The sequence below is a fragment of the Palaemon carinicauda genome, chromosome 32 (genome assembly GCF_036898095.1).
Source record: "Palaemon carinicauda isolate YSFRI2023 chromosome 32, ASM3689809v2, whole genome shotgun sequence".
NCBI classification, from domain to species: domain Eukaryota; kingdom Metazoa; phylum Arthropoda; class Malacostraca; order Decapoda; family Palaemonidae; genus Palaemon; species Palaemon carinicauda.
In genome coordinates this window covers 21,480,758-21,500,757 of record NC_090756.1, presented here as the reverse complement: position 1 = coordinate 21,500,757, position 20,000 = coordinate 21,480,758, and the positions used below count along the sequence as shown (strand labels likewise).

The 20,000-nt window shown below is 36.5% G+C and overlaps 2 protein-coding genes across 2 annotated transcripts in view; both read left to right on the top strand.

Moving 5' to 3' along the window:
- Window positions 1–1,852, top strand: part of LOC137625728 (uncharacterized) — a 10,562-nt gene extending 8,710 nt beyond the window's left edge. The window contains exons 7-8 of the mRNA XM_068356623.1: window positions 145–342; window positions 1,052–1,852. Coding sequence (XP_068212724.1) covers window positions 145–342; window positions 1,052–1,652 — 799 coding nt within the window. The 3' untranslated portion in view covers window positions 1,653–1,852. The remainder of the gene's footprint in view (window positions 1–144; window positions 343–1,051) is intronic.
- Window positions 1,853–5,266: 3,414 nt separating this feature from the next.
- LOC137625727 (uncharacterized) lies at window positions 5,267–19,030 on the top strand. Its single transcript, XM_068356622.1, has 14 exons — window positions 5,267–5,605; window positions 6,378–7,198; window positions 7,530–7,654; window positions 8,479–8,591; window positions 9,087–9,211; window positions 9,653–9,783; window positions 10,551–10,620; window positions 11,824–11,917; window positions 12,378–12,487; window positions 12,940–13,115; window positions 17,096–17,221; window positions 17,331–17,426; window positions 18,039–18,172; window positions 18,739–19,030. Exons 1-14 carry the CDS (start codon window positions 5,504–5,506, stop codon window positions 18,919–18,921), a joined length of 2,406 nt encoding a protein of 801 aa, XP_068212723.1. The 5' UTR covers window positions 5,267–5,503; the 3' UTR covers window positions 18,922–19,030.
- The last annotated feature ends 970 nt before the right edge of the window (window positions 19,031–20,000 follow it).

Here is a 20,000-nt window from a genome sequence, read left to right as displayed (position 1 = left end):
ATCCACATCATATCCAGATATGAAATTAATGAAGTCTTTTCAACGCATTATTTAAGACAGACACTAATCAACATTAGGGTTAAGACTAAAAACCCACAAATATCCATATTTCTCTGTCTGACAAATTTCTAACCTTCTGTAAAGGCTAGTCGAATGGATAGAAAACTTGAGGGCCTGGGGTATAGACCACCTGACGGTGTACCACGTTTCCGTCCATCCAAACGTGGAAAAAGTGATGCACCATTACCAGAAATCAGGGTTCCTGTCAATCTATCCGTGGGCCAATCCGGGCTCCCAGGCTCAGCTGCCACACCTGTACAGGTTGCTCTTCGATACTCAGAGGTGAGAAGAGTGTTTTGGAATTAGATCTTTATATCAAGTGTTCAGTGTCCTAAAAGAGCTGCTTTTGTTATATAACCTTAACAATTTTTTCAGTTATATGAGCTGTTTCATAAATTGAAAGACTTTCTTTAAGAATAGTTGAACAAATAATTATCTTGTTTCCCGTGGAAAGTTGAGCATATTTAGCCTGTTTTCTAGAAGCTCGCCTTAACCCAGGAATCGAAAATTGATAAGACCTAGTTTTCCCAGTTTAGTATGTCTCTTATGATAGTTAGTCAACATGAGTTGTTTTCCTCATAATAAGGTGTTCAGTGTCCTAAAAGAGCAGCTCTATATGAAAATTACTTTTTGTTATATAACCTTAACTATTTCCAGGGTATATGAGCTGTTTCATAGATTGAAAGACTTTTTTTTTAAGAATAATTGAACAAATAATTATCTTGTTTCCAGTGGGAAGTTGTGCATATTTAACTTGTTTTCTAGAAGCTCGCCTTACCCCAGGAATCGAAAATTGATAAGACCTAGTTCTCCCAGTTTAGTATGTCTCTTATGACAGTTAGTCAACATGAGTTGTTTTCCTCTTAAAAACTGCATAATTACCCTGTTTCCCTGATGCACGCTTTCCCTTGATTATCATTAATTTTCATGATTATTTTCCAAATACATGTTTTCTTTTAATAAAAATTAACTAATAGGTATAGTATAACAGGTACACACTCTTCACCAACGAGAACATTCCCTACACCGACTGTCTTCTTCGAAGCATTGGCACTCATCGATTCGTAGGAGTGTGGGACATAGACGAATTCATCTTCCCTGTCTCTCATGCATCCCTGCCAGAGATGCTGGATGCTGCAAAGGCCACAGCTTCAGGGCAGGGGCTACAACCGACGTCTTACCTAGCAAGATGCACTTACTACTTTGACGATAAAGCAGAGGAGGCCACGGCCGAGCTGCCTGAGTACTTGCACATGCTGCGTCACGTTGTGCGGACGGTAAAGTACTCACCGCCCCGGTCTCACACTAAGGCGTTCCATGACACCTCCTTGGCCCTAGGTTTACATGCTCACTTCGCCCTTCTCAACTTGGATGGGCCAGTGGATCGCGATCACCAGCTGTATAACCTCTACCCTGGTGACGAGGCACACCTTGCACACTACAGGCATCATTGCCAAGGGGAAAACCAGACGGAGTGCCAGGAAGTCTATCGGCCATTTCTCGTTCGAGATACGACTATCTGGCGTTACAAGGAGCACGTAGCCGCGAATACTAAGGATGTCTTGCAGAAACTTCAGCTCATACCTCTATGATTATTTGAATCCTTATTCGTGACAAGTGTCTGACAAGTGGTCGATAAATAAATGATTGACAACAAAAATGAGATTCGTTTTTCTTGGATATTTAACCATTAAGAAAAATCATAACTGACTTTAAACATGGATATCACTTGTCTTCTGTCAAAGTACACTGTTACACTGTTCCTCGACGTCAGATTTCTATTTTTACCATAGAAAATAAAACTAAGCATCAATATATTTTTTTCAATGAAAATTTATAAACAGGGAACGTCAAAGGCTATTGATATACTAAGTAACCCAGCACAATAATATTTTTTTGGATATAGGGGAACCAACAAGCCGAGACTGTAACACCAAGTCAATAAAAAAAGTCCTGTTGTCAATAATAAACTGTGTAAACAAAATCAAACGTTTGTGATTATCTTAAAGTAAGGAAATCAAACCCATCACTGTGAAAGGTTATGGTACAATGCCTATGGTGCAGAGTAGGGGATACAGTGCAGAGTTCATGGCACAGAAGATGATACAGTGCAGAGTTCATGGCACAGAGCAGAGACTACAGTGCACAGTTCATGGCACAGGGAAGAGGATACAGTGCAGAATTCAAGGCACAGAGCAGAGAATACAGTGCAGAGTTCATGGCACAGAGAAGAGGATACAGTGCAGAGTTCATGGCACAGAGAAGAGGATACAGTGCAGAGTTCATGGCACAGGGCAGAGGCTACAGTGCAGAGTTCATGGCACAGAACAGAGGATACTGTACAGAGTTCATGGCACAGAGCAGAGGATACAGCACAGAGTTCATGGCACAGAGCGGAGGCTACAGTGCAGAGTTCATGGCACAGAACAGAGGATACAGAACAGAGTTCATGGCACAGAACAGAGGATACGGTGCAGAGTTCTTGGCACAGAGCGGAGGCTACAGTGCAGAGTTCATGGCACAGAACAGAGGATACAGAAAAGAGTTCATGGCACAGAACAGAGGATACGGTGTAAAGTTCATGGCACAGAACAGAGGATACAATACAGAGCAGAGGATACAGTGCAAAGTTCATGTTACAAAGGTTGGTGTTCTTGGAAACACTACTGTGACAAAACGGATAAGAAAAAGTATAATATTCGAAGCAACTTTAAATCGACCCTTGTGGGTAATATAACTAAAAATCAAAATATATTTGAGCTCAAACACTTGATTGCATAACTCGAGTAGTTAAATTGGCCAAAAATTCAAATTGTGATTTCAAAAATAAAATAAATGAGTTATTACTCGGTTCTTTTGAACAGATTAATAAATAATTGTTAATGAATATAACACAAGGATATAGTAATGTAAGAATTATTTTTGTATTTTGAAAAATAAAAAATAAACCAATTTCGAGTTTTTTTTTAATAACTGACCTCAAGGTAAAATATGAGAATTATCAACATCACAATTTAGTTTAAACGGATTTTATGAATAAAAATCTGTATAAAATTTGTCATGTATAAAAACATAACAAAGTGATGGTTTCCAAAGTTAGAGAGAGAGAGAGAGAGAGAGAGAGAGAGAGAGAGAGAGAGAGAGAGAGAGAGAGAGAGAGAGAGAGATTTTTCAGCACACATTTTCCTCCATCAGGGAAAGACTCTTAAAGAAAAAAGGCAAATACTATGCAACATCAGTAAACACTAGCCCCTCCACACTCCATTCCAGACACTGCTTCGTTCCAAGAAACTTGCACAAATGCTTTCTGTCCACACTATGATTTCCTTTCAATTCTGTCATAGGGTTTTCCACTGTCTACATTCAGAAAATAAACAACCCTTTCTTCCTCTATTCTACTTTATCCCCACCAATATCCCTAACCTGAGGAGTTGGTTGATTTCACACTTCTTCTCCAACTACCATAAGCATCTTCCTCCACTAAACCACGTATATTGAGTCCTTTGACTGGCCAGACAGTACTACATTGGATCCTTCTCTCGGGTTATGCTGCAGTTTCCCTTTGCCTACACATACACCGAACAGTCTGGCCTATTCTTTTCATACTCTCCTCAGTCCCCATACACCTGACAACACTGAGATTACAAAACAATTTTTCTCTTAAGGGGTTAATTACTGCACTGTAATTGTTCAGTGGCTACTTTCCTCTTGGTAAGGGTAGAAAAGACTTTAGCTATGGGAAACAGCTCCTCTGGGAGAAAGATACTTCAGAATCAAACCATTGTTCTCTAGTCTTGGGTAGTGCCATAGCCTCTGTACCATGGTCTTCAACCGTCTTGGGCTAGAGTTCTCTTGCTTGAGGGTACACTCGGGCACACTTCTATCTTATTTCTCTTCCTCTTGTTTTGTTAAAGCTTTTATACTTTATATAGGGGATATTTATTTTACTTTTACTGTTCTTAAAATATTTTATTTTTCCTTGTTTCCTTTCCATACTGGACTATTTTCCCTGTTGGAGTCCCTGGGCTTATAGCATCCAGCTTTTTCAAATAGGGTTGTAGATTAGCAATTAATAATAATAATAATAATAATAATAATAATAATAATAATAATAAAACCCCATCTAATTATATGCCTCCTTGTTCTTCTATTAACGAGCTTTTTCCCTATTTTGTATGAGGTAAGCACAGTTGCCTTCTTTTTGAAGGACTTTGCTTTGGCTTTGGGGTAGACCACAGTCCCGATCGGCTGCCCTGCCTGACATCGCTTAGACCCCGTTAGCGTATGTCCATGCGTTGCACCAGTCACTAGCGCCCTTCCTCCCAGCAGCGAGGAGTCCTGGCTCTTTATCTTACACCATAAATAAATAATTTTTAACTCAAAATCTCTTACAACTGTATTAATATTCATTTCTTCTGTTACCTGTCTCATATTCTCAATAAAATCTCTTCCAATGACTTTTCAAATCCACTAAATAATGCTGTGGTTCCATCGACTATAAAGTCATCTGTATCATCTTTCTCATTGCTCACAAGGATAGCTGTTATTTCCACTCATCCCTTTGGAGTCTTTTCTTCATTTAGATATAATTTTTATAATTTTTGTCCATCTATAACATCGATTATCCTGTCATATAAGCTCCAATTTACATTGATATGGTCCACTGTTGAGTCAGATATATATATATATATATATATATATATATATATATATATATATATATACATACATACATATATATATATGTATATATATATATATATATATATATATATATATATATATATATATATATATATATATATATATATATATATATATATATATATATATATATATATATATATATATATATATATATATATATATATATATATATATATATATATATATATGCAGTGCATATATGCATTAATTTATATAATCATATATATACACATATGTATGTAAACACAAGCAGAGATACATACATACATATATATATATATATATATATATATATATATATACAACATATATATTTATATATATGAGTATAGTGAATCAAATTCACTCCCATTTTAGCCAATCAATAGTTATGAAATAAAAGGACATAATCTATCTAATAAACTGTCAAAATTACTTTGATTGCAGTTATTCCAAGCAAGAAAAACAAAGCTCTCTTCCTTTCATTACTGTAAGCTTACTTTTTTACCTGTAAAATTCAGGTACAATTCCTTAGTGATTTCTAATAAAGTCAATCGCACCGACAGACAGGAAATGAAATCTCTGAGGCCATCAATTTCCTTCGAAATTTACATCGACACGACTCCTAATTCATCACCTCATTAGTGTCAAAACAGCTGCCACTTAAATTGGCGTAATTATAATGTTACCAGAGCAGATATAAACCCTGGTGGACTTGATTTCCACATCCACTCTCCAGCTCCGAAAGGTTGAAGCCATGTGGGGTCGACTAGCTCTCTTCTTCTTGCTTGGTTGTTTCTGCAATTCATCTGCTGCCTTCCGGAGAGGGCAAGTGAATCAGGATGACATCGAGGCTTGGGTAAGGACGTGAATAATCAATTGCACTTCAATCTTTAGCAGCTATGACAGCAATCATTTACTTAAGTCGAGAGGGGTTTTTTTCCCACTATCATTGTTTATTGTGTAATTTAGTTTTCCCAGTTTCCCTTTCTTAGATCTAAACCAGTGGTTTTCCATGAGTCAGGTAAGTGGCTCTTTTATATCCAGGCTAAAGGGATACCAGAAATAAATACTTTTATGATTTATATATAACATCTCAATTTAGGTTGTCATTCTTCTATCATTTAACAAATATCTAACTACACTTTGTACACTTATTTTAAGACCACTTCCATACTTAGGAACTTAGAATATGTGCATTGCAGTGAATATCTCACGAGTACACTTCAAGATTAAGCTAGGTCATACAGAAATTGTATTTTTTCTGGTCTTTATTCTTAGTTTATAATCTTCATATTGCCTTTGACGTGTCTGGTTACCTCAAACTCATTTTAAGGCAACTAGAATAAATACAGTTAGACACAGTAATTCCTGGTTCACGCCGCTGAGAGGATGTGCACCCTATCACACCCTTACTGCGCAGTGAGAAACCAGACAGATAGTATAGAGAGAGATGGCAGAGGTGGGCGGGTGGGTCTATAAACAGGAACCCGTCGCATAGTAAAGGCGTGACAGAGGGCAGTTTCTCAGAGTAAGGTGTGACAGCAATTACTGTATCTATCTCTACATAATCTAAATTACATTTTTATCCCTTATTTGGTTTTGTTTCTCCAACGCTTTGATAAACACAGATCCAAGATGAAGTTGAGGAAGAAAGGGTCAACCTCTTGAGATCGCATCGCGATGTCTTGGAGAGTCAACTTCGGCCAGACTCAGATGAGCTTCCTATTGGTGCTATGCCTATGAAAATGGGACTCGACGACTCAGAGGGCATGACCATGACCCTAGAACAAGAAACAGGAGACATGCCTTCTGAAGAAGGGTTTGTGAAGACAGACAGACAAAAGAGGCCACGTCCTTCTCCAGACGAAGTTCCCATTGCCATCATGCCCCTGAAAGACAACTTAGATGGAGAGGTTCCACTGAGCAAAATGGACGAAGGACTGGAAGGCGACGCCGCTGAGGGTGTTGAAGCCACGACTTCCGGAGAGATGGAACACAGACAAAAGAGGCCACGTCCTTCTCCAGATGAACTTCCAATTGCTATCATGCCACTGAAGGACAACTTAGATGGAGAGATCCCACTGGGCAAAATGGACGAAGGATTGCAAGGCGACGCTGCTGAGGGTGTTGAAGCCACGACTTCCGGAGAGATGGAACACAGACAAAAGAGGCCACGTCCTTCTCCAGATGAACTTCCAATTGCTATCATGCCACTGAAGGACAACTTAGATGGAGAGGTCCCACTGAGCAAAATGGACGAAGGACTGCAAGGCGACGCTGCTGAAGGTGGTGAAGACAAGACTCCCGGAGAAATGGGAGTGGAAGATAGGCAAAAGAGGCCACGACCTTCTCCAGATGAACTTCCAATCGCAATCATGCCACTGAAGGCTAAGACTCGAAGGAACACATCTAGGAGGACCCCAATTCTCAATGTCTTGCACAGATTCAAGTAACGATAATCTAGTTTACAATGCATACTGACTCTTTGATATCTTAGCATGGATTATTACTTGTAAATTATTTGCCACAAGTATTTCCTGAAATCAATATAATTCATAATCCTATTTAAAATAAAGACAACTGTAATGAAATGGAATATTTAAAAAAGTATAGATAAAAAAGTTAGTGGTATAAGAATTATGATAAGCCTATTCTCCTTAGCATTAATGCTATCAGACAATAAATACTAGACCAATTTTCTGTTAAGATACTACTTCTCACAAAGCTTTATAACCTAACTTCGAGAAGGTTGGTAAATAAACAAACACCTAATCCTCCAGGTTTCCGGTATTCGACGTGTCCTCGAACGATAACAAAGAGTCACCGGTTATTGAAGAAGAACCAGGAGTTGTCATGGACACCCGACCACTGAGCCTGAGGCAAAGTCCGGCTCCTGTTGAGGCTGGTAAGCATGATTCATTGTCGATTTTTATCTTTCTTAATCGTAGCATATCTTGGGCATCGCATTTCATTTCATATGCATGAATATGAAAGTATTTGTAGAAATGATGTAGGACTTGTTCAAGGTGACTACTCACCTCCTAGATGAGGTGTTCAGAGATGAATTGTACAGTTCTTTTCATTACTTAGAGGACAACTAAATCCACATATAGATTCACTATCTATCTATCTTCCTATATATATGTACATATATATAAATATATATATATATATATATATATATATATATATATATATATATACCCAGTGGACCCTCATAGTTCAGTAATTAGGATAAGCTTACCATCTTTACAGCCTGGTTTCATTTCTAAGCTCTAGACACAAACATTTAGGCTATTCCATCAAACCCCAATGCGACTCTTTTGAGATGCACAATGCAATATATATCTAGTAATTACTTAATACTGTTGGACCGGTTAAGCTTACTACCTGATCCAAAAATACTCATATTAGTTAGAAGGCAATGCTAGTCTCATTGACAGCAATGTTGATCGTATTACAAATATTTCAGCAGACTGAAATGTCATTTTGGTTAATCTTTTGAACTTGAATTGATCACAATTATATACTGTAATAGTGTTAAGCCTATTGTTCTACTGAATGATGGAGCAATATCCTTGTATGATATAAGTTGTATGTATCGAATAACAGATTGATCTCTTGGTATCAAACATTGTGCTATAAGTCCACCGACAGTAATTTCTAATAATACGATAACTTATAAATTTCAAAAGATTACAAATTTCTTTATAGAATAACTACTTTCAGAACGCGCGGCAACAATTTGTGGAGGAACTTTTAACGGACTGAGTGGAATAATCAACTCCCCTGACTACCCATTCAATTATCCAGACAACATCAGATGTGTTTACAAGATCATTGTAAGTTGCCTTTCATCATGTAATAAGTTTTGTATTTTATTTCCTAAGGTACAAAAGTAACTTCACAACTATGTATTTTGGCATTGTGCGTGCCACATAATCCTGTAATGTAAGGAGTATGCCTAGAGTTGTACAATGTAGATTTAGCTTAAGGATCTTTGCAGGAGTGGTCATTTTGCCCAATCATTTTTCATTTCCTCCCTTTGATCTACTCCCCACTAAACTGTACTAGCCTCCTGGCTAGTACGGTGCTAACGTGTTTGCCAAGCATTCGCATGGCAGAAGATCGATCCCAGCCTGGGACCGTAAGTTTAAGCTGTTTACTGGGGAGGCCACTGCTGTGGTTGGACACCACAGTGGGGCGGTTGGGTTTGCCAGGCTGACGTTCTAATGAGTAACTATTCTGATGAAACTGGAACTAAAACCAGACGCTTTCAACCCTTTAACCTCTCATCTTTACCTTACTTGAGTTTTCACTTCTGTTATTTTCAACAGCTGGAACCAGGTTACACAGTTGCACTTGACTGCAATGATTTCTCCATTCAGCCTGGAGACAAAGACTGTGAAAACGACTTCTTGTCAGTTTCAGACAATGGAGGAGAAGTTGAACCTACAACCAAGTGAGTTTTGTTCACGTGTTCCTCTTTACTTTGATCATTTGCAAAAAGTGAGAATGCACTTCTAATGTTTTTTTTATTCATATTGATCAATTAAAAAAATAGAAATGGGATTGGCAACTTTCATTACATAAAGAAGACATTGAGGGGTTCAAATGAAAAGTAATCTTCCTGTTTTTTTTTCATTGTATAAAAAAAAGGCAAAAAGAGGAATTCATCTTTGATCAAACTATTCTTTGTGTATACTGGAAGACATATACAATTTGGAAAGAATTCTTGAACTTAGGATCTAATCTTTGTTCAAGCAGAGGCACCCCATTTAGTTTGTATGCAGTTAATCGAATATATTCCATAACCTGATACTATATGTATGCATTAATCGAGGTTTTGGTGTAGTGCCATAGTTGGAATTGCTTGAGGAATAATCATATTAACTTATTGCAGGTATTGTGGAGACAAGGCCATTACGGCATTCTCTCATTCCAGCAATATGACCGTCGTGTTCCAAACAGACAGCGCCTACAGGTACAGAGGCTTCATGTGCCGCTACAGGGCACTGAATCCGGATGGAACAGGTACTGACCTTGTCTCTTTGTCTTCTTATTTCGATTCACTCCTGAACAGTTACTGAATTTGATCTTGATTCTTTTTGAGTTCTTTTAAAGTGAGGAAATGAACGTGATTCAGTTTTTTTTTATTTTTTTTTTATTTATTTATTTTTTTTTTGACCTATACCAGTTATGTATTTGTAAGTTAATGGTCGATCGTGTACTTTTTCAAATGGCTTACTGTAATGTAGTCCTTTTGTAAATCCTGATTATGTTCTAATATCAGCATGCTCTTAAATGGGTTATGTATACATTTTGTATATCTCCGCCTTTTTTATTTTATTTGAAAACAAATACATGGTGTATATACATGAATTATATATATATATATATATATATATATATATATATATATATATATATATATATATATATATATATATATATAAGATAGAGACGTCTGGTTAAATCTAACCGAGGCCCTTTGCGTTAAAAGCTGTAGGGGGAGATGATATATATATATATATATATATATATATATATATATATATATATATATATATATATACAGTATATATATATATATATATATATATATATATATATATATATGCCCCTAAATATTTTTCTATTATTCTAGACGTTTAAACTTTCATTTATTATTATTATTATCATTCCTATAACCTCCTTTATTACTTTACCTATTATCTGCATTCTTTCTAAAATAATGCAATAACTTTCTCTATTAATAAATTAATTCGTAAATGTGTTTATTCATGTTCTTTTCTCCACAGGAGCCGAAGGTATCGTGCATGTTAATTCAACAGCAGCCCAACATACAGTCATCTGCACAGGACCAGGAGAGTAAGATTCCTTTTTATTATTATAACTAGCTAGGCTACAACCCTAATTGGAAAAGCAGGATGCTATAAGCCCAAGGGCTCTCACCTGGAAGATAGTATAGTATTAGTATTAGTATTACTTGCGAAGCTACAACCCTAATTGGAAAAGCAGGATGCTATATGCCCAAGGGATTCATCTGGGAAGATAGCCCAGTGAGGAGAGGAAATAAGGAAACATGGAATAGTGTGCTTGAGTGTAGCCTCAGGTAAAAGAGCTCTACTCAAAGACAGTGGAAGGCCATGGTACAAAGGCTATGGCACTACCTAAGAATTGAGAATAATGGTTTGATTTTGGAATGTCCTTCTAGAAGTGCTGCTTACCATAGCTAAAGAGTCTCTTCTTCCCTTACCAAGTGGGTATTATTCAGTGAACAATTACGGTGCAGTAGATAACCCTTGAGGGAAGAAATTTGTTTTCGGTTATTTTAGTCTTGTTAGATGTATGAGGAAAAAGGAGAATGTGGAAAGAATAGGCAAGACTATTCGGGGTATGTGTAGGTAAAGGAAAAATGAGCCGTAACCAGAGACGGAATTCAATGTAGTACTGTCTGGACGTCAAAGGACTCAAAGTTAAATTCCAGTAATTACCATGATGTTAAATTAACGTAGTTGTTATGATGTTACATATCAATAACTAACACTGTTACAGTTTCATTAACTTGGACGACGTTAAATTTTATCAATTCAACATGATGTTAAATTCTAATTATCTATACGATGAAATATTAATGATTAAAACGGTGTTAAATCTAAGCAAGTGAGATGAAGTTGAATATTAAAAGTTAACATGGTAGATTTCAATACCTGATGTTAAATTTCGTTAATAAGCATGATTTTAATCTTCAGTAATTAACAATGATGTTTTATGTAGACCGTTAAGATCATGAATTAATCGTATAAGATGTAAAGGAGTTTCTGCGCTTCTGTTTATTTTAGTAAAAATTCAATACAGTAAATGCATATGATTCAACATATGAAGTTTATCGATTTTGAGTTTTATTCGTATTCCAAAATTCTTTTCCAATTCCATGAACCAAATTCCTTGACTCCGACTTTATCACCTCTTAGTTAGTACGTTTTTCTCTCCACGAGTCTGTAAATTCCATTAATTATTACTAATATTATATTTTGGTAAAATATCTCTTCCATTTCCAAATTTCCCCAGCGATGGATGGGCAGGGAAATGTGGTGTCAGCAATGTCGTCTCCACAAGGATTGTTGGAGGTCACAACATACAGGAGCACCAATTTCCTTGGATGGTAAATATTAAGGCGATTTAAGGAATGCCATTTCTTGACAGTAATAACGTAAGAGTATCCTTTTCAATGGAAGAGATTTCCTAAATCAGTCCTGGAGTAAAAATATGAGTAGCCATTACTTGAAATGTCTATTTTCAAGACATTTCTAGCGTTAAAGTAGCCATGAAAATGACGTGGTTAGTTTTCTGTCTCTTTCATTTTGGATTCTCCTTACTTCTCTGACTGCCTTGCCCCAGTATTCTTAAAAGGAGACTTGGCTGATTCAGTAAACTCTTTATAAAAATAATGATAATGGGAATTCAACAGCCTGACTCAACTGATTCAATGAACATTTTTAGGAAAATAATTATAATGGAAATTCAACAGCCTGTCTCAACTGGTTCAATAAACGTCTATAAAAGTGATAATGAAAATTCAGAATACTTTAACTGTCCCTCTCAAAAGAAAACCCTTTTTACAGGTAGCTGTCTTGAAGGAGTGTGGAAAGGACCTAGAGCATTACTGTCACATCTGCGGTGGGACAGTCATACACAATCAGTGGATTCTGACTGGGGCTCATTGCTTGGTCAGGTAATGACTAGTACATTTTGATTAGGACATTTCCCTCATTGACTGTAATCTACTACATAAACTTATCATCATTATCTTATCTTTCCGTTAATAAAACTAAGAAAAGAAATTGCAAGAATCTCTCCCATTTTCTCTACACCCAATATCACATTCATATCACCCAGCACAGCCAGTCTTTATCCTATCCATGTGATTAGTAGCAGATCAAGACTCCCCTGATGGCATTATCTATCTAAAATATCATTCCAGCACAACCGATCTACAGCCTCTTCATCTGATTAATTACAGGTCTAGACCCTCATGATGACATTCTCCACCTAATGTTGTGAATTGCATTCCCGTCACCTAGCACAACTACTTAGCATTAAAGTCACCCAGCACTGCCAACCTTTATCCTATTCCCCTGATTACTTGGCCATATCTATATTTACTAATCATTCATTTGTCCCTAGTGTGCATGTGGAAACAATCGCTTTACTCCTCGGAGATCACAACCTCTACACTCTCACGCCCTCCCAAAAATTCTTCCGCGTCGAGGCTGTCTACGTGCATCCTGACTTCAACGTACCGTCGCCTCTCAACAACGATGTGGCTCTGGCCAAGCTTCCTCAGACAATGGCTTTTAATAGTAAGAATTTGAACTCAGTCTTAGTTATTACATATGAATGTTTATAAGGGTTTGGAGGTATCTTGGGGTGGTTTGGTCATGAAGAAAGAATAGAAGACAATAGGTTAGCGAAAATGATGGTACCTTACGATTTCTGGTGGTGGAGATGGAAACATTCTGGGATGATAGTGACAGATGAGTTAGGAAAGTGATGGCTCACAGTTTATGTATGTGGGATCAATGGGCTGTTGGGGAGCATATTTGCAATCATATAAAGTTTCCAATGCGCGCAATTAACTGAATACATACGTTAATATATCATCTGTTTTGGAACCATCTTCTTAATAGGACAAAATTTTTATTTGGGAAAAGATTATTATCATTTTTACTATTACCCTCATTATATATGAAAGATTCATTTCAATGTTATCATTGTTTTTATACTTCTCTTGTAGTATATTTCCTTATTTCCTTTCTCCACTGGGATATTTTCCTTGTTGGAGCCCTTGGGCTTATAGCATCTTGCTTTTTCAACTAGGGTTGTAGCTTAGCTAGTAATAATGATATAGTAAAATGAACGAAAATTCTCACAAAACATTCGCAAAAGGTCATTGCAACGGGCTGACAAACTTCCACAGAATTCGACTTCCATAATTAGCAAATAAACTGATGAATTCGAGAAGTAATTGTGTTAGGGTTCGATCGTAATTTCATCTGGTGTAACCTATTTAACACTGTTCGGTCGACGAAATAAAACTGTTCCAAAACAGTTTTCGGGCTGTGGAGCAATATTTCTAAAAGCTTAAAAGCCACTCATGAATGGCAGAGGCAAGGGACAGTGACATTTCCCTATAAAGCAGGACAATGCCCTAGAGACTGATCATGAATGGCAGAGGCAAGGGACAGTGACATTTCCCTATAAAGCAGGACAATGCCCTAGAGACTGATCATGAATGGCAGAGGCAAGGGACAGTGACATTTCCCTACAAAGCAGGACAATGCCCTAGAGACTGATCATGAATGGCAGAGGCAAGGGACAGTGACATTTCCCTACAAAGCAGGACAATGCCCTAGAGACTGATCATGAATGGCAGAGGCAAGGGACAGTGACATTTCCCTACAAAGCAGGACAATGCCCTAGAGACTGATCATGAATGGCAGAGGCAAGGGACAGTGACATTTCCCTACAAAGCAGGACAATGCCCTAGAGACTGATCATGAATGGCAGAGGCAAGGGACAGTGACATTTCCCTACAAAGCAGGACAATGCCCTAGAGACTGATCATGAATGGCAGAGGCAAGGGACAGTGACATTTCCCTACAAAGCAGGACAATGCCCTAGAGACTGATCATGAATGGCAGAGGCAAGGGACAGTGACATTTCCCTACAAAGCAGGACAATGCCCTAGAGACTGATCATGAATGGCAGAGGCAAGGGACAGTGGCATTTCCCTACAAAGCAGGACAATGCCCTAGAGACTGATCATGAATGGCAGAGGTAAGGGACAGTGGCATTTCCCTATAAAGCAGGACAATGCCCTAGAGACTGATTGAATGGCAGAGGCAAGGGACAGTGGCATTTCCCTATAAAGCAGGACAATGCCCTAGAGACTGATCATGAATGGCAGAGCCAAGGGACAGTGACATTTCCCTATAAAGCAGGACAATGCCCTAGAGACTGATCATGAATGGCAGAGGTAAGGGACAGTGGCATTTCCCTATAAAGCAGGACAATGCCCTAGAGACTGATTGAATGGCAGAGGCAAGGGACAGTGGCATTTCCCTATAAAGCAGGACAATGCCCTAGAGACTGATCATGAATGGCAGAGCCAAGGGACAGTGACATTTCCCTATAAAGCAGGACAATGCTCTAGAGACTGATCATGAATGGCAGAGGCAAGGGACAGTGACATTTCCCTATAAAGCAGGACAATGCCCTAGAGACTGATCATGAATGGCAGAGGCAAGGGACAGTGACATTTCCCTATAAAGCAGGACAATGCCCTAGAGACTGATCATGAATGGCAGAGGCAAGGGACAGTGACATTTCCCTATAAAGCAGGACAATGCTCTAGAGACTGATCATGAATGGCAGAGGCAAGGGACAGTGACATTTCCCTATAAAGCAGGACAATGCCCTAGAGACTGATCATGAATGGCAGAGGCAAGGGACAGTGACATTTCCCTATAAAGCAGGACAGTGCCCTAGAGATTGACCATATATACATATGATAAGCGTTCAATACCCCTCTCTTTCAAGCCAGGACCAAGGAGGCCCAGGCAATGGCTGCTGATGACTCAGCAGATAGATCTATAGGCTCCCCAAAATCCCCATCCTTATCTCACAAGGATGGAGAGATTGCAGCGACCACAGAAACTAACGAGTTCGAGCGGAACTGTAACACCCTGGCGTTTACCGGTCAGGGACGTTACCGCATAGGCCACCATAAACTTAATACTAACCTCTATTTTAGTAATTTTTTTTTCATTCTTTAGAAGTGTTTCTTTTACACATATGGGTATTTATCTATGGGTATTTTTTATGTCTAGTTTGCTAAAAATAAATTGATAAAATTCTCTTTAGAAATGTTCAACACTAAGTTATACAAGTTTGTAATAACTTAATTCACAACATACCAAAGAACGATTGATGACAATATTTTTATATAATCATGAACTAATTTTGTTAATGTGAATATATAAAAATATTATAAAAAATACCAGAAAGAAAGAATACTTCACGATCTGGACTAATAAACTTAATTTGACTGACCACACAACTTCACAACCTGGACTAATAACTCTCATTTGACTCACACAAAAATACTTCACTATCTGGACTTATAACCTTGATTTGACTGACCACACAACTTCACAATCTGGACTAATAACTCTCATTTGACTAACACAAAGAATACTTCACTATCTGGAATTATAACCTTGATTTGACTGACCACACAACTTCACTATCTGGACTAATAACTCTCATTTGACTGAATACACAACTTCACAATCTTGACTAATAACTCTCATTTGACTAACACAAAGAATACTTCACTATCCAGACTAATAATCCTAATTGGACTAACCACACAACTTCACTATCTGGACTAATATCTCATTTGACTCACACAAAGACTTCTTCACTATCTGGACTTATAACCTTAATTTGACTCACACAAAGAATACTTCACTATCTGGACTTATAACCTTAATTTGACTCACACAAAGGATACTTCACTATCTGGACTAATAACCCTCATTTGACTGAATACACTACTTCACTATCTGGACTAGTACCTCTTATTTGTCTAACACAAAGAATACTTCACTATCTGGACTTTTAACCTCAATTTGACTGACCACAGAACTTCCCGATCTGGACTTATAACCTCAATTTGACTGACTACACAAATTCACAATCTGGACTAATAACTCTCATTTGACTAACACAAAAAAATACTTCACTATCTGGACTTATAACCTTGATTTGACTGACCACACAACTTCATGATCTGGACTAATAACTCTCATTTGACTGACCACACAACTTCACTATCTGGACTAATAACTCTCATTTGACTAACACAAAGAATACTTCACTATCTGGACTTACAACCTTGATTTGACTGACCACACAACTTCACTATCTGGACTTATAACCCCAATTTGACTGACCACACAACTTCACTATCTGGACTTATAACCTTAATTTGACTGACCACACAACTTCACAATCTGGACTAATAACTCTCATTTGACTCACACAAAGAATACTTCACTATCTGGACTTATAACCTTAATTTGACTCACATAAAGAATACTTCACTATTTGGACTTATAACCCCAATTTGACTGACCACACAACTTCACGATCTGGACTAATATCTCTCATTTGACACGCACAAAGAATACTTCACTATCTGGACTTATAACCTTAATTTGACTGACCACATAACTTCATGATCTGGACTAATAACCCTCATTTGACTAATCTCCAGAATACATCGCCCCTATCTGCATGCCTCCAGCCGGTTACCTGGATCTACTGAACCTGCTGCCCAGGCAAGTGAACGAAGGTTCCAGTACATCGACCCCGGTCCCAGTTGGTCGTCAATCTCGACAGGGTAAGTTTTCCCATAGCTTCTCTGGGGGCTGTAAATGGACAGATGTGATTCAGGCTTTTTTTTTCTTTTATATTGTCATTCAATCATTGAATGTATCTGACTCTTGCAGGACCAACAACGGAGGTTCCTCTGTCCCACAAGATCATCCATGAAAACTTAAATGGGCGAAATGTCTCCATCTTTGGATGGGGCACCATTAATGACGGTATGTTGTTGTTGTTGTTGTTGTGCATTAATATTTACCTCTGCCTATCCAACCCTATCCCATTTTCCTTATTTTTCGAAATTAATTTTTATATCTTCTCCCCAATTTTAATCAAAATCAAACATTTAAAATGTCTCACTTATTACTGTTACTGTTCTTAAAATATTTTATTTTTCCTTGCTTCCTTTCCTCACTGGGCTATTTTTACCCTGTTGGAGCCCCTGGGCTTATAGCATCCTGCTTTTCCAACTAGGGTTGTAGATTAGTAATTATTAATAATGATAATAATAATAATAATAATAATAATAATAATAACGATAATGATAATAATGATAATAATAATTTTGATAATAATAATAATGATAATAAAATAATAATGATTATACTAAGAATAATAATAATAATAATCAAAATGATAATAATAATAATAAATATACTAATAAGAATAACAATAATAATCAAAATAATAATAATAATAATAATAATAATAATAATTATAATAATAATAATAATAATAATAATTATATTAATGAGAATGATGATGATAATAATAATAATAATAATAAAAATAATAATAATAATAATAACAACTTCCCTTTCCTCCCCCCAAAGACGCCCAAGTGTCACAAACTCTCAGGGGCGTGACCGTCACGGTCCTGCCCAACGAGGAATGCGATTACTACTACGGCGTTATGACGGACACTATGATGTGCACTTCGGGAGATGGAGGTCACGGGCCGTGTCAGGTATGGGGGGGGGGGTGTCTGTGTGTCTGTTTGTATATCTGTAGGTCTGGACTTTTGGAATAGGGTGGATTCTTTTCTGTTCACTATACTCTTTAGTTGTTGGCACTATATATGTATATGTATATATATATATATATATATATATATATATATATATATACTGTATATATATATATATATATATATACTATAAATATATATACACATATATATATATACTGCATATGATTTATATACGTAGTATATATACATATATATATATATATATGTATTGTATATATATATATATATATATATATATATATATATATGTATGTATATATATACAGTATTCATATATATACATATAATTAAATAATATACATATATATTTATTATATATATATATATATATATATACTGTATATACGATCAATACATGATAAAAACATACGCGGTAAATGTACACACACACACACATATATGTATGTATATATATATATATATATATATATATATATATATATATATATATATATATATATATATATATATATATGCAATATATATTCTTCTTTTTCCAACAGGGCGACAGCGGCTCACCTGCCCAAATGCAGATGGTCGACGGCAGGTGGATCCAACTCGGGGTTCTTGCCTTTGGCGCAGCCTATGGTTGCGAGGTGGGCTACCCCTCTGGAAACGTTCTCCTCCCCGTCTTCGTGGACTGGATACAGTTCGTGACTGGCGTCGACTTCACTGAGTACTATTAAGGCTGTGAGTTCGACCTCAGTTCGACACTCGGCTGGAAATAGAGAAATTGGCTAGATTATTTGGCTATTTTTACTATGAAGAGTGAGATTGGGTGATTAATTGGCTATTTTACTATGTGAGATTGGCTGATTAATTGGCTATTATTATCATAAATAGTGAAGTTGATTAATTGACTATTATTATTATGAATAGTGAGATTGGATTATTATTTGGCTATTTTTATTATGAATAGTGAGAATGACTGATTAATTGGCTATTATTATTATGGATAGTGAGATTGGCTTATCATTTGGCTATTTTTACTATGAATAGTGAGATTGACTGATTAATTGACTATTTTCCTTATGAATAGTGAGATTGGCTGATTATTTGGCTATTTTACTATGAATAGTGAGATTAGCTGAGTAACAGGCTATTTTTACCATGAAGAGTGAGATTGGCTGATCAATTGGCTATTTTTACCATGAAGAGTGAGATTGGCTGATCAATTGGCTATTTTTACAATGAATAGTGAGATTGGCTGATTAATTGGCTATTTTTCCTTCTCATATCGAGATAAGTTACTTAATTATCTATTTTTCCTTTCCATAGCAAGAACGGCTATTTAACTGGCTATTCTCTCTATGAATAGTGAGAATGGTAAATGAATTGGCTAAGTTTTCTATAAATGGAGAGAATTGCTAATTATTTAGCTATTACGGCCAAAAATAGCGAGTGGTTAATAGATTGCTCAATTTCTCTTTAAATAGCAAAAAATGGTCAAATAAATAATGGCTCATTAAGTAAAATAACTAATAAATTCTTTCTAATACAGAGCAAATTAGAAAAAACGGGAGAATAAATAAAATTTTCCTTAAATAATAAATAAAAAAAGATGAAAATAAATCTTAAAAACGTGAGTAACCTAAAAAAAAAATGATAAAATATTAACCTAAATAATGAGTAAATTAAGAGAATAATTAACGTAGGCAAAGAAGAAGAAAGTTGAGATAACTTCAAGATTATTAACAAGGACAATAACAATAATAACACAAATGATAACAGCAATGATAATTCACTTGTTAACGAGGAGATAAAA

Bases quoted from the DNA above. Each gene is read 5' to 3' on its own strand.
- LOC137625727 (XM_068356622.1), top strand. From the start codon at position 5,504: ATGTGGGGTCGACTAGCTCTCTTCTTCTTGCTTGGTTGTTTCTGCAAT. The intron at 11,918-12,377 runs GTAAATATTAAG...CCCTTTTTACAG, and splicing joins AGCACCAATTTCCTTGGATG to GTAGCTGTCTTGAAGGAGTG. The intron at 17,427-18,038 runs GTATGTTGTTGT...CTCCCCCCAAAG, and splicing joins ATGGGGCACCATTAATGACG to ACGCCCAAGTGTCACAAACT.